The sequence below is a fragment of the Eubalaena glacialis genome, chromosome 14 (genome assembly GCF_028564815.1).
Source record: "Eubalaena glacialis isolate mEubGla1 chromosome 14, mEubGla1.1.hap2.+ XY, whole genome shotgun sequence".
NCBI lineage: Eukaryota > Metazoa > Chordata > Mammalia > Artiodactyla > Balaenidae > Eubalaena > Eubalaena glacialis.
This window is the reverse complement of record NC_083729.1, coordinates 19,956,539-19,971,456: the sequence shown is the minus strand read 5'-3', so window position 1 is coordinate 19,971,456 and position 14,918 is coordinate 19,956,539. Positions and strand designations below refer to the sequence as shown.

Below are 14,918 nucleotides of genomic sequence, written 5' to 3'. Positions count from 1 at the left end.
TCTGCCTCTGCACCAGGCTCAGATCCCCTGCAGATACCCAGTGAGCAGTGGTTTTTCCCAAGCATTTCCCAACATGGCAGATTCCTGGGGGAGGACTCCTGTGCGTTGTAAGGCTGGTTCAAAGTAAGGGGCGTCTAGGAATCAACCCCCGATGCCTCGGCTCCCAGCGGTCCTTCTGAACTCCAAGGAAGCACTGCAGCTGCAGGAGCTTCCCTGCTTCACACTTGCTGATGTTATGTGCTTTGCAAACCAGGACAGTGTGGGACCAGGTGGGCCTTACAGCCTCAGCACCCTGCTTTGGTACAGATTGGACTTGGGCTAGATTCCTCATTCTTGGGGTAACTGCCATTTAGCCAGACAGAAAGACCATTTACACAAACAACCAGAGCAAGCAGGAACTCCTGACATCAGGCAAGAGTTTGGCCCCCTTGCAGAGTCTTCCGTTCTCTGCGGGGGAAGATACCAGGGATGTATTTTTCTTACGTACAGAGTTGAGATACCCACTGTGGGTCTCAGTTTCAGGTGGAGCGTGTCCTGGAGGTGTTTCTCACAAATACTGACTCTGTTTCTACTGTGTGGGAAATCTCTCGGCAGTGATCATCTTAACATACCTTCAGACCCACAGAGAGTAGCCAAGCGCCTGACTCTCGAACGGGTTATTAAGGACACAGAATTGCCCAGGCTGGCGCTGACTCCTGCCCTCTCTGCCTTTTCTCCCCAGGGTGTTTGGCTTCCCTGTCCACTATACCGACGTCTCCAACATGAGCCGCTTGGCGAGACAGAGACTGCTGGGCCGGTCGTGGAGCGTGCCCGTCATCCGCCACCTCTTCGCTCCGCTGAAGGAATATTTTGCTTGTGTGTAAGGGACGTGAGGGCAAACCGAGGTAGTGACACAAGGTTAAACAAACAAACAAAAAACACAAAACACAACAAAATACCAAGAACGTGAGGATGGAGAGAAGTATCAGCACCCAGAAGAGGAAAAGGAATTTAAAACAAAAAAAAACCCCACAGAGGCAGAAATACCGGAAGGCTTTGCCTTGTAAAAAGGGTTGGACATCATCTCCTGATTTTTCAATGTTAATCTTCAGTCCTATTTAAAAACAAAACCAAGCTCCCTCCCCACCCTCCCACCCCCTTTTTTTCGGTCAAACCTTTTGTTTTCTACTCTTTTTAGAGGGGTTTTCTGTTTGTTTGGGTTTTTGTTTCTTGCTGTGACTGAAACAAGAGGGTTTATTGCAGCAAAAAAAAAAATCAGTAACAAAAAATAGTAACATACCTTGCAGAGGGAAGATGGGAGAGAAGGAAAGAAGGAAATTCTATAGAAATCTATATATTGGGGGTTTTTTTTGTTTTTTTTTTTTTGTTTTTTTTTTTACTATATATCTTTTTTTTTGTTGTTGTCTCTAGCCTGATCAGATAGGAGCACAAGCAGAGGACAGAAAATAGACACTCAGGCGGCAGAGTTCCCTCCCAGCCACTGAGCTGTCTTGCCAGCACCATTCCTGGTCATGCAAAACACAACCCAACTAGCAGCAGAGAGACGAGAACACCACACAAGACCCTTTTATACAGTATTCAGGTGCCTACCACACAGGAAACCTTGAAGAAAATCAGTTTCTAGAAGCCGCTGTTACCTCTTGTTTACAGTTTATATATATATGATAGATATGAGATATATATATAAAAGGTACTGTTAACTACTGTACAACCCGACTTCATAATGGTGCTTTACAACAGCGAGATGAGTAAAAACATCAGCTTCCACGTTGCCTTATGTGCAAAGGGTTTTAACCAAGGATGGAGAAAGGGAGACAGCTTGGAGGTGAACCGTTACCGTGGTGGGGTTTTTTTATTTCCCCTTGGTGTTTAACAAGGTGAAGGAGGAGAATTTGGGAACAGCATTCTCCCGTTTCTCCCTGCCAAAAAAGGGGGTGAAATTCAGTGGTCGGGACCGTGGAAAGCTGAGAGTGGGATCCATCCAGGCTCATGAGATAACCTTTTGATTTTTTTCGAAAAGGAGACTCCCTCGGCAAGATGGCAGGATGAGGGGTCTTCATTCCCAATTTCTCACATTAGCCAATTCGAGGGCTCCTTGCGGTGGGGTCAGAAAAAATCCAGAGTGTGGGCAAGTGACAGTTCAGACCCCACCTGGAGCAAATAAAAAAACATACAAAACGTACTGGTGCTTTCCTGTCTAAGTCGCTTTTTGTGTGTTCTTTTATGAGGCCCCCACCATCCACCCTCTGTGCACAAGGCGGCTTCCGGCCCCTGGAATGTGATGTTTTTGGTCATCTCCAAAGGCTGCAGTTTTATACTGGGAGGCTGATGACACCTTTTGTTATAATTATTCTTATGGTTCTGGTTATAATTATGTTTGTTTTCAGATTTTCTTTAAGAAAACAAAAACCCAACCCCCCCTCCCTTTAGGTTTCAAACCAAGGTGCGGGGAGCAGGGTGCTTCTAAGTTAGTGGTGGCCCTGGTGCCCTGGCTCCCCACCCCTCGGGCCAGGTGGGCCACCGGGCGCTGCGACAGCTGGGCGTCGGCCAGGGGGTCCCCGAGGCCGGCCTTCCGGGCGCGTCCCTCTTCTCTTCTGCTTCCCTCCTCTCGAGTCACGTGTGTCAGGGCTGGAGGGAGGACCAGGCATCTCTCTCCTCGCGTGTGTGATTGGAGTGGTGTGTATTTCTTTTCTAGTACTTGGTCTGATGATAGCTGTGCTCTTACCTCGAGTCAGCAGCACCTGGAGCCCCAAGTGCCCGACACTTGGTTCCGCTTCCCGGCGAGGCAGGCAGCCTGGTGTTGGCTGTAGGCAGGGACGGCATGTGTGGCTCCAGGGTGAGGGCCCAATGGGCAGATGCCTGCCTGGGTAGATGGGGTGTAGATAATGTGGCATATAGAGATATATATTTTATAATGGGAGGGGGGAATGGCACCTCCTGGGACTGGCAGGGCTGGGAGGTGTGCTGTCAAGCACATGGTCCCACGTTCGCATCCCTAGAAAGATAGGGCCTACGGTGATAGGCACTATATAAATACATAGATAGGGTCATGTATAAGAAATATTATGTAGTGGGGAGCGGGGGAAGGAGGCTCAGAATGCTGAGTCTCGGGCCCCACTGCAGACAGGCCCCACACCAATCAGTCAATCCCACACGCACACACAGGAACATGTTTCTATACCGATGCGTAACGAATGCGCGTGCACACAGACACACACACACACACACACACACACACACACACACACACACACACACACACACACACACACACACACACAACCAGGGAGCTCCCAGCGCTCTTCTCCCCAGGATTCAGGACTTTGCAGAGTCGGCCCTGCAGCTCTTTACCTCTGTTGCCCTGATTGCAGGTAGACTGTCAATCCCAGAAGTTGCTAGGTGCTGAAGGCAGGAAAAGGAGGAGGTTTTCTTTTAGCAGGTGCTCTCCTCTAGCAGGTAGCGTTCTATCTCTTTTGCCCCTGGTGATGTCAAAAGACTCTTCTGTTAGCAACCTGTGACACTGACCTGCAACCCTAGGCACCAGTCCAGTCAGCCCTCAGCTCCCCCTACCTATTCTGCCCCGACCAAAACGAAACTGACGTCCAGGGCTGTCTTGGCCAGGGGGCTTCCATTGGGAAAAAATGGGACAGTGAACCTCATCTTTTGAATAAAGCAAATTAGTAATTGGTGACAAAACTAAACCAGGCTTTGAATCCCGTGCTCATTGCTCAGGAGTAAGCTCACAGCTGGTGGCCGCGGTCTCCCACTCCTTTTAGGGGAGCTTCGTCCCGCACCCCAGGCTACTCATTTCCTTGTCAGATTGGTTTTTAAGGTGATACCCAGTTGCTTCCTGCCAGCTCTGTGCCGTGATGCCAGCTGGTGATGGTGGGCTCCCACGGGGCTGGAGCAGCTGTGGGGGAACCCCTCGGCCCTTCCCCCGTTGGAGTCTGTACCGAACTGTGGTGCTCACCCCACCCCCTCCAGCCAGGCTCCATCTTCCCGGCCCAGAGCCCACCAGCACTGCTCCGGAGGGCTGGGGGAGGAGGGCTGCCACAGGCAGTCCAAGGTGCTCCCTCCCCTGGTGGCCAACGCTAAGGTCTTCCCAGCCCCAGTGTCAGGGCAGAGTCTCTTCCTCTGCAGACAGACTTACTGGCTCTCCGAGGACTTTTGTCCACTGCTTGTGTGCAGGAGTTTGCTTTTCCCAGTGGCCCAAGCTCCAGCCAGGGGCTTGGTGTGGGGAAGAAACTTGGTAGCCAAGGATGTGGCGAGCCTGAGGGGTCAGCGAGGGCCGGCCAGCTTGCTTGCTGTGGCTGATAACCTGTTCCGCGCAGTCTGGCAACCTGACTAGGCCCCAGAAGGGGCCGGATGCACCCTCGCAGGGATGAGAGTTAACGATCACCAGCTTTTCTTCCAGCCACACCCGTGGGCTTGGTCCCACAGTAGAACTTGGTAGGGTGCAGGGGACCTTGGGATGTGCCAACTTGGCCACACCGGGGTGCTGTCCACAGTTGACTCCCAACTCTGGGGGTGCTCCTGGGGACAGGGATCAGGTCACCTTCTAAAGGGGAGCTGTGCTTGGACAGGCTGAGGTGAGGTCGCGCGGGATGCAGCTGGGGGGTCGTGGCACTTGCCGTGCGTGAGGCTCAGGGCAGAGGCAGTGCAGCAGGAGAAACCAAGAAGGCCTAGGGAAAATTCTGGAGTATGTTCCCAGTGGGGTGTTCTTTCTGAAGAGCAGGCCAATTTACAAATTCCTGGAAACGAGGGTTTCTAGGGACTGAGGATGATGCCCCCCTACTTGCTGCAGGTGCCAGAGGGACCTGTGCCTCTTGCCGGGGTAGGTAGCTGGGGCTCGGCGGGGCGCAGGGCCCTGGGTCACCTGCCCGAGGAGGAAGCTCGTCTCCAGCCAGCACCGCTGAGCCCCGTGGGCCTCAAGCTGGCTGGTGCTGCCTGCCTTTCCCGGGAGCCGACCGAGGAGCACAGGACCCGTGGGGTCTTGCAGTCAGTGATGGCAACCCAGGTGTGCCGCTGTCTGTTTTTCTTTCTAGACCCCAGAACCTTCCTGCTATTGAACATTCTAGAAAGCAAACTTCCCAAAAGAGCACGCAGGACCGCTTTGCTTTTGAGACGGGCCTGGGAGTGGTCGGCTGGCGAAGATGCCTGTGGGTTTTTGGTGAGTCGCTAGAGTGCAGATTGGGACAGGCAGACCCAGCAGGTAGAAAGGCTGGTGGTGGACATTGAACTGGTCTGATGAGGGCCGGCTCCCCTTACTTCCTGCATAGCTGGCAATTCTGGGGAAGCCTGAATTGATGGGATGGGAATTAGATGGGAATAGCCCACTGTCTCCAGCACAGGAAGGTCTGTAACAGGAGCAAGGGAAGGACTATTTCAGCAGAGCCATCTGGGGAATGTTCTTAGTCTTCATCTCTCTGATGACATCAGTATATACATAAAGTGGATCTTGGAGGTGGTTTTGAATTCCTGTCGCTGTTCTGCTTGGGGCAGAGAGGCTGTGGCACTGGTATTTTTCACAGGTGTCGTTTTCAGGAAACTTGCAGGGTTAGGGCTGTGGGTCCTGCCTCGCACTGTGATCTGATGAGGGCTGGTCGTTGCCTGTGGTCAGGGTAGCAGCAGAGCCAAGATGCTGGTGAGAACTGGGTTTCTAGCCAGGCCCCGTTTTGATCCCAGGAGATGAGGAATCTGAATTTGTCATCGGGCGTGGTCTAGTCTGGACCCTCCCAGCGCTTGTGATTAGAGATGACACTGGAGTTGTCCTGCCCTCTTTTCCTCCACCTCTGGAGGGATGGCGTGGAGCTGGAATGGCTCTCCCGGCCATTCCTTGCTGAGGCAGGGATTAACCACAAGTGTTCGGAGGATCTAAGAGGAAAGAGAATCGATTTATATCAAGGATGGACTCCACTGTTCTAGCAGAAGCTCTCGAATCTTTACGTTTTGGTAAAGGAAGGCTGGGGTCTTTAGGAAGCGAGGCAGCCCCTCTTGCACCGGTGTGTTCCAGAGACCCGGCTGAGTGGGCCTTTGGTTGTTTATCACTGATCCTCAGCAGTGGAGTCTGGGGAGAGGGAGAAACAAGCAGGTCAGAAGCAGTGAGGACAAGGATGGAAGGTCCTTTGCTAGTCGTGACTGGCTGAATTGCCCGAACGGAGGCCCGCAGATTCCTGTAACTCCAGTAACTGGAAAACTCCCCCCAGGGGCATGGGAGGGCGGCTTTCTCAACCTCCAGTCTCACGGCCTCCAGCCCTGGGCCTGAGGACATGAGCAGGGATCCGAAAGCATCACCTGAGTCCCATTTCACTTCACAGACTGATTTGGTTGCACAGCCCTAGAATCCAACCAACCACAAAAATGCCGAAATTCCTTAGAATACGCAGAGGGAGGAGGTGACTCAACAAGGTGCTAAAACATTTTATTAAAAATATATATTGTTAAATTAAGTCTGCTGTCTGGACAATGACTGTTTGTTTTGTTTTCTTGTAGTGGAGTTTAAAAGAGACTATTATTTTACTCTGATATATTATTATTAAAAAGGCATTTTAACTTTGTACTTGAAAACTAAATGAGCGATTTCATGTGTTTTAGCTGAGGCATTGAAGTAGCGGGTGCTTACTTATTTGTGGGAAATCATGTATTCATACTGAAGAATAAACTCCGTAGCTGATTTGGTAATAACTTTTACTGTTACAGACGATTTCGCTTTGACCCCGGCGGGAGAGCACTTTTACTGCACATTCCACGCAGCTAAATGCAGGACTTAACTCCCCAGACCCTTCCCTTCCCAGCCCTCTTTCCTTTCTCTTCAGTTCCTCTTCTGACTCTTTGTTGTTGTTGTTTTTTTTTCTCCCTGGTTCCAGCATCCTTTCACCACTGTATTTTTTTTAGGGTTGCTTCTCTATTTATTGACAATAATAATGTACATTTCACAGTCTGGTTCTGGGACATCGGGGAGGGGCAAGTGTGAAAGGGCCCTGCACGGGTCCCCACCCCCATGCCCTGGTGTTCTGTTGTATCTCTGTGTAAGTGATGCTCGTGACATAGCTGTTATGAAATAATTATAAAGAGGTCAGTGCGTACAGCAGATGTAGAAAGTCTGTCAGTTCCGCCTTCATCACTTTTTTTTTTTTTTTTTTTTTTTTTTTGTGCCCAGAAGAATATAATAAAGCTCCTTTCTAATGTACTTGTGCTGGAGAACACTTGAATAAATGGACTGTTTTTGTGCAAAAAAGAAAAACGGAAAAAGCACCGTAATAATGTCCTTTTGTCTTGCGTCTCCTTTCCCCTGACATGACTGTTGGCAACCTTCTTCAGAGGGGTTAAGTGCCCAAACCAGGAGGTCCTAGCATTGGGTCTAGACAGTGCAGTTCCTCCCTTTAAAAACATCACCTGCATGAACATTCAATAGGGACTGTAAACTGGGTGCAAAAAAGGGTGGTTTGGTTGACTGGAAGCTCAAAGATAAGTTAGAGTGAAGCAAGGTTGCAGGAAGAGCAGATTCTGTCCAAGGCTGAGCTATAGAAATTTTCAGACTAGAGCTGGGAGAGGAGTGGGCCTTGTGTCTGTGTCAGACAAGCTGGAGGGCTTTGGTTATGGGCACCGTTCCTCTCTGTGTGGGGTTTCTCCAAAACACAAGGGCATCCAGAGGAGAGCAGCCGGGTGGTGGACAGTCTAGACTGTGCAAGGGACCCTGGGAGACACAGGTGTTTGGCCCCAAAAAAGGGAGAATTTAGAGAAGGGTGCAGACAATGACAGGGAGAGCCCAAGGGGCTGGGAAGATTCTGGGCAGTTCCACGTGGCAGGCGGAAGTGGGGCCAGTCGGCCGAAGTCGGTCTATTTCAGCTCAGCATAAGAAGATCCTTTTTCACTACTGGCCAGCAGTACAAGGGCCACCCTGAGTACAGTGAAGCCCTGGTCAGTTAAGAGGCGCTGGACAGCCACTGGGGCTCCTGCTGACCTTCCTTGAGACCCCAAGTCTGGGTTCTTCTGGCTGACCCACCCCTCCTCAGCACTATCTTGCAAGTGGACGGTGCCTTGCGGTTGGAAGAGCCCGTTCACACATGATGTCCCCTTTGTCCTCGTGACTCTGCCTGGCAGTTACTAGTTCCCTGTTGTCCCATCTAAGAGACTGATCTGAACACATAGAAGAACTGGGCTTTTCCCATCACATCTCCTCTCTAAGACCCCTGGCATTCCATGCTGCATTTCCATTTCCTAAGTGCCAAGCAGATCCCGCCAATGATTTCTTCTCTTCAGGGAGGGTTATTCAAGGTTTCTTTCCTACAGCAGATTTCGGGGGAGGTTTAGGACTGCACCACTTTGCTGGCAGCTTTGAAAGAAATTATAAGGGGGAAATTTGAGAAAAAGGGGAAAATAACAGGCTTTTTTTTCATGGGCACTTTTTATTTTCTTTACAAAATTGTAAATGTATATTTAACTGTTATCCTACTTTTTTCTCAATATTTTTCAATGTTGATGTAGAATTCTTTTTTAAAAAATGGCTGCATGGCATTTTCTTGTTGGATGTTTGTTTCTATATATATGCATTTTATTTTAGCTATAAATAGAGCTGCAATAAATATCTTTATGTGTTGGCTTTTCCCCCCTATATTTTGTATTTTTTTCTTTAAGATAACATTACCAGAAATGAGACTTACTGGGGCAAAGTAGATGAACATTTTGGTTGGCTCCTGACATATTTGCCTGATTTCCTCCCAAAGGTCAGCCAACAGTGTATCTTCAGCTCTGAGACTCTCAGTTCAGAAAGAAACAAATGTAGTCTTTAGTTTGACCAATTCAGAAATGTGTTAATCTCAGTGGGAAAGTAAAGACTCAAGACACTTTGTGTGTGTGAGAAGCTAAAATTCTGTAGTGAGAAGCCAGAGGTGGAAGCAACACTATTTGGTCACTAAGTTTTGAAAATTAGCTCACCTGGAGTGCCGGCCTGGAGGCAGCATGGTGGGGGGTGGAATTCGGACTGAATCCCTGAGACTCTAGCTCCAGGCCTAAGGAGAAATGGGAGGGTGTCTTTGGTGCCCTCTGGCTCTGAAAGCCAAGGCTGAGCACCCCAGCGTCATCAGAGCTGAGGGTGGGAGGTCTGGCTAGAGCTTATGGGAGGGAGCTGCTGGGGCCATTTCATTAATAAAAACCATCCTGTGAAGTTCCTGGGTTTAAATGAGGTGTCACTTGATGGTAGAGGGGTTGGGAAAGACAGGGAAGGGTCAGGGCTGGGCAGGAGTCAAGATAGATGGGGAGTGACAGGGTCGACTGCCCAGGTGGGTCTTCCCCGGGCGGGGAGGAGATGCCACACACCACCAGGCCCAGGCTGGCTGGTTCAAGAGAACCTTCCCTGGGCTCACCAAGTTTGACTCAGTGGATCTGGAGTGGAATGGAGGAAGGAGGGAGAGAAGAGGCTGCCTGGGGGCGCTGGCTGGTTGGGGGAGCCAAAGCCATAAGTAGCAGGGCCAGAGGTGCAGGTGTGGGCACTGGGTGTAATTCCTGGGGGATGTGGGTGTTGGAGGAGGGGCTGCAGTGAGGGGAAGAAAGTGTATGTTGGAGATGGGGACGCGGGGAAGTCACGTGCAAGGGGCACGGGGCTCCCCTTGGACAGACTCCTGGCATCAGCCCAAAGCTCCCTTTCTCTTTAGTTCCAACACACCTTAAAAGGCCATGGCCCACTCACCTCAGTGTACCTTTTCCTCCCCTCAGCTAGGATCCTAGGAGGGGGTGCGGCTGGGTTGGAAGTGCCTGGGGGCTTGGGGGCGAAGGCCTCTGAGAGGTGGACAGCTCACAGCAGTTTCCAGAGATGGATTCAAACCTCAGAGAGCGACACTGCCAACCCCTCACTCGACCCCGAAGCCCCCCGTGCCCTGAACTGTCTCAGAAGAAAGACCACCATTCAGAACCCACGGATCTGGATCCTGTGTGGCCTCGGGCAGGTCAGCTACCCATCCTGAGCCTGGGTCTTCTCTTTGGAAACCTGGGTTTTGTCTTGTGGTCAAGCATGTGGCCTCCGGTGCCCTACTCCCAATCCCAGCGTGGGGACAACACGGGCGCTGGGTGGGGAGGGGCCCTGCCTGTGGGACGTGCCACCGCGCAGCCCCCCTGAGCCCAGGGCTTTAGCCAAAGTCAGTGCACTTGGCTGGAGGGAGGGAACCCGGAGCCTCTGAGAAGCTTCGCCTCTGATGGAATCAAAAGGCCCCCACTCCATCGGAGGAAGGAAAGGTACCAGCATAGAGAAATATACCCCCATCTCTCACGAGGCGTCCATCCCTTGCCTGGCCCTGACTTGGCTCATGTAACAGCGACGTGAGCCTTAATCCATCACTGAGGTCCTGCCTGGCCCAGTGTGAGGACTTCTGTTATTTCCCTGTCCTTCCTCCCCCAGCCCACCCCTCTTGCCTGTCTCCAGAGGGAGCTGCCCTGCTCTGCTCCGCCGCCTCCCTCCACCCGGCTCTGAATCCCACTCTGCCCTCCTGCTCGGGCCATAGCTCCCTCTGTCTTCTCCGTTTTTCCCCAGGTGTCTCCTTAATGCCACCCATCATCTCACACATGCATACTGTCCCTTGACCCCCATCCAGATGCTCTGTTTCTCTGCTCTACTTTACAGCAAAACTTGAAAGCACTCCCAGCCCTTGCCGGCTCTGCTTGCTCACTTCTGGTTCCCTCCAACCTCCCCGGCAGGGCCTTCACCCCCATCCCCGTGACCTCTCAGGAGCTGGACCAGCAACTCCCCTCCTCCCCGAAACCTTCTACCTGGGCTCCTGACATCACACCCCGCATCTTCTTATGCCCCCGGCTCCCTTCCTCCTCCTGTTCTCTGTATGTGGGAGGGTCCAGGACTCCCACACCCGCCCCAACCCTGACTTCCCTCAGAGACCCAGGTTCATATATCCAGCTGTGATAGGCTCCCCCGCCTCTTGGAGGTTAAATAGGCACCTTAAATGTGACCTGAAAATCCAAATTGTGACCTGAAAACCTGAATTCTTGGTCTCCTCCCAACTGGCTCCTAGTCTTCTACGTCTTAGTAACTGGCGCTTAACTGGCATCAAAACCCTGGGGCTCATCCTTGATTCCCCCCTTTCTGTCACTTCCTATATCTGGTTCACCAGCTTGTTTTAACCGTCCTCACCTCTAAATATATCCTCCATTCGGCCATCTTTCACTATCGTGCTTCTGCAGCTTTAGCCCAGGTCCCCATCACCTGTCTCCTAACTGGTCTCTGGCCCCATCAAACCACAACAGGTCTCTTTGCTTCTCTTCCTGTCCCTTCCAGTACATTTCATACACAGAATAATCTCATTAAAAATCAAATCCTCAAAAAATCCCATCAGTTGTGTGCTATTGCAGCAAGAATAAACCTTCTCACCCTGGCCTCCAAAGCCCCAGCAGCCTCAGACAGCACCCCAGTCACACTGGCTTTCCCGTGAACGCATCAAGCTCTTTCCTGTCACAGGGCCTTTGCACAAGCTGCCCCCTCTACCTGGGAAGCTTGTTCGTCTCCCTCCTCTGCCTGTTTCCCCTTATTCAGGTCTCAGGGCAGAGAAGCACTCCCTCACTACTCTCTGTCTCAGGAAATCTTGTTTCTACTCCTTCCTATTTTATTCCTTATCTTTGTAGCTATCACCCTCTGAAATTCTGACTCATTATTTTGGCTTACCTGTTTATTGTTTATCTTCCCTGCTAAAATGAAAGCTCCGCAAGAGCAGGGACTTTTCCCTGTTTCTGCAGGATCCCCGCGGCCCAGACCAGGTCTGGTACATAAACGTTCTGTAGTTATTATAATCACTATTATCACTAACATGTGTTGAGTGCTCAGTATGTACCAGAAATCATTCTGTACTAACATCTCCACAACCCACTCTGTGCCAGGTACTATTATCCCATTTTACAGATGGGATACATACTCTGTCATGGTCACAGGGCGCATAGTGGCAACATCCGAATTTCAAAAACTGTCTGCGCACTCAAGGCTGCAGGTTGCAGCCTGAGTTACCTGCCCCCACTTTGCCTCTCACATGTCTTGGGCTGGTCCCCTAGGGTCTCTGTGGCAGCTCCCCACTCCCTCCTCAAGGGTCTGGGTGTGCAGCCCCTCACCCTTCCCTGCTTAGTCCTGGCTCCTTCTCCACCCACCACCCCAGGGGACTGCCTCTTTGGAGTCGGGGGCATGCAGGAGCTGGAAGCCAGGGCATAGGGGTACCTCAGTGAGAGATCTCCTATTTTATAGTTCCAACTGTGCGCAGACACTCCCACTGGTACCTCCTCCCCAAGAGAGGCTACCCTGGCTCAGATTTGGTTGCCCTCCTCCCTAATTTTCTGTTTCAGCCCCTTATTTCCATTGTGGTTCTTATCACAATTGGTAATCGTTTTATTTACTCATTTATTGTGTCTCCCTCACTAAAATGGAGATCCAGGAGGGCAGAAACAGACTCTGTCTTGTCCTCTACTGCAGCGGTCCCCAACATTTTTGGCACCAGGGACTGTTTTCGTGGAAGACAATTTTTCCAAGGACCGGGGAGGGGGGATGGTTTCAGTATGACTCAAGCGCATTACATTTATTGTGTACTTTATTTCTATTATTATTACATCAGCTCCACCTCAGATCGTCAGGCATTAGATCCCAGGGGGTTGGGGGACACCTGCCCTAGAGAGTGGACCATGGGTTTTTAAAAAAAAATTAATATAACGTGACCCTTTTTCTTCTGCAGCCTAACATTATACTAATTGCACCAAATTTTTAAATAACCAAAAAAGGGAAAAAGCAAAAAAATCACTCATCATCTTACATCCCAGAGATAATTGCTGTTGGAATTTGTTTCACTATTTTTCTCTTGCATTAGATACATACACAGTTTACTAATTTAAAATTGTATTACTCATTAACATACTGTTTTGTAATAATTACTAGCATTTTTTGAGAGCTCACTGTGTACCAGATATTATTTTTCTGTCAACATTTTATTGTGAACATTTCCCCACATCACTAAATATTATTTGAAAACATCATTTTTAAAGGCTGCGTACTATTCCACCTGCTAGATGTACCATAATTTATTTAATCCATCCTCTGTTTGGGCATTTAGATTGTTTTCTTGTCTTTTATTTGGAGGGTGCTAAATATTACCAAACTATGTTGGAGTGAGCATTCTATCGTGTTCCTTCACTAATCAGCATACTTTTACATGTATTTTTGTAAAACAAAAAACACAGCATAGTTAGGAGAAAAGCAGCAGAGTGTGATGGGAGGGGTGCGGTGCGCTCGGGTATCCGCAGCTTGGCTGGGTCGGGGGTTGGGGGGTCCCCGGTGTTGCCTGACGAACCGGACACAACTGGCAGCTTTTCCTCTAGCAGGTCCCACACGCCTCCCCGCACAGCCTGGGTACTTCGGAGAGGGGGTGGGCCTCTGCCCCGCACGCATGCGCGCACTGCCTTCCATGCCTGCCGGCCGCCCTACTTTCCTCGCTGCGGCTTCCTTGAGAGCAGGGAGGTCCCTCCCTACCTGGGTGGGGCTTGCGCCCCGGGGTGCGGGGAGGTGGGGGAGGTAGTGGAGGTGGGCCTCTTCACCTGCTGGGATGCCCCAGGTCCCCCTATGACGGAGACAAATTCCTGTCTGCAAGGGGCACGCAGTCTAGTGGGATCATGTTCAGCCTTGTGCCCATAGCTGGCCATTTTCTAGCATAAACGTTTTTTTGTTTTTTTGCCCACCCCTAGTCCCCCGCATGTGGGATCTTAGTTCCCTGACCAGGGATGGAACCTGCGCCCCCTGCATTGGGAGCGTGGAATGTTAACCACTGGACCGCCAGGGAGGTCCCTCTAGCATTAAACAGTTTGAAGTGCAATTTCAGCTGAAAGGGCTCGCGTGCTATGTCAGTAAACTGGCCCCAGAAAGATCGCGCGCTCCCATCTGCAGTGAGTGAGGGTGCACGAGGGCCGGCCCTCTGAGTTTGTGTGACAGGTGCAGCAGCAGCTGGAGAAAGGGCAGAGGCGTTAGGGGCTCACCTTTCCTGGGGGCGCTTGGGGCTGTCTCCACGCAGTTCTCCGAGGAAGCACTCTTGGATGCCGCCGCGTGTGGTGATGGGGACGGGGACTCGGGTGGTGGCCAGTGACAGGAGCATAGTGTTTAGGGCCCCTAGAGGATCTGGGTTGCAACCCTGGCCCTAGGAAGGTTATTTCATGCTCTGAGCCTCGGCCACTTAGGAAAATAGGGGCAATCACGGGTTATTGTGAAAATTACAGGTGATACTGTTGTGTAAATGCTCAGCACAGGGCTGGGCTGGCCTATACAGGAGCACAGTAAATGCTGTATATACGAGTCGTGTGTGTGTGTGTGTGTGTGTGTGAAGGGGGAGGGTCCAGGAATGGACACAGTTTGGGATGTGCACAGGTTGCCCTGGTCCACAGCCTCCTCCCAGGGAAGACTGAGGCTGTGAATCCTTAGATTGCGGTGCACTTTCCCCCATGTTAGTCCTCAGCGCTTGGGTTTCTAGGTTAACTGAGTCAGAGGAGGGGGCCTTGATGACTCCTGGGTGTGCAGCCCGAGGGGAATCAGCTGTGGTGGGATCTCTCCCTGGCAGTGGAGAGGACGTGTGTGTTGGGGTGCGGGGGTTAGGGGGTGCCGCTCTCCCTGTCCTAGCTGCCATGGAGCAGAGTTCTGATCGTGCTGGGGACCGGGGCAGGAGGTGGGTCCTACTGGCAGGTGCTCACCTGTTTTGAGTGTGGATGAGGTGTCACTAGGTTCCCAGAAGGAGCAGGTCTCCTGATATGGGCCAGCTTTCACCGTCCCCCACCTGAATCAAATTGGTGACTAAAGAGAGGGGGTCGTTGTCCTTGAGGGCCGGGCTTTGAGGTTGCTGTGCCTAGACAGGCCGATGGCCTCACTCCCTGCAGCTCTGGGGAGCCAGGGACCCCTGAAC

At 51.3% G+C, this 14,918-nt stretch overlaps 1 protein-coding gene across 5 annotated transcripts in view; it reads left to right on the top strand.

The window, feature by feature from the left end:
• Positions 1-7,229, top strand: part of DNMT3A (DNA methyltransferase 3 alpha) — a 103,885-nt gene extending 96,656 nt beyond the window's left edge. For all 5 annotated transcript variants that reach the window (XM_061211213.1, XM_061211214.1, XM_061211212.1 and 2 more), the window contains one exon: positions 722-7,229. In XM_061211213.1, coding sequence (XP_061067196.1) covers positions 722-863 — 142 coding nt within the window. In that variant the 3' untranslated portion in view covers positions 864-7,229. The remainder of the gene's footprint in view (positions 1-721) is intronic.
• Positions 7,230-14,918: the final 7,689 nt, after the last annotated feature.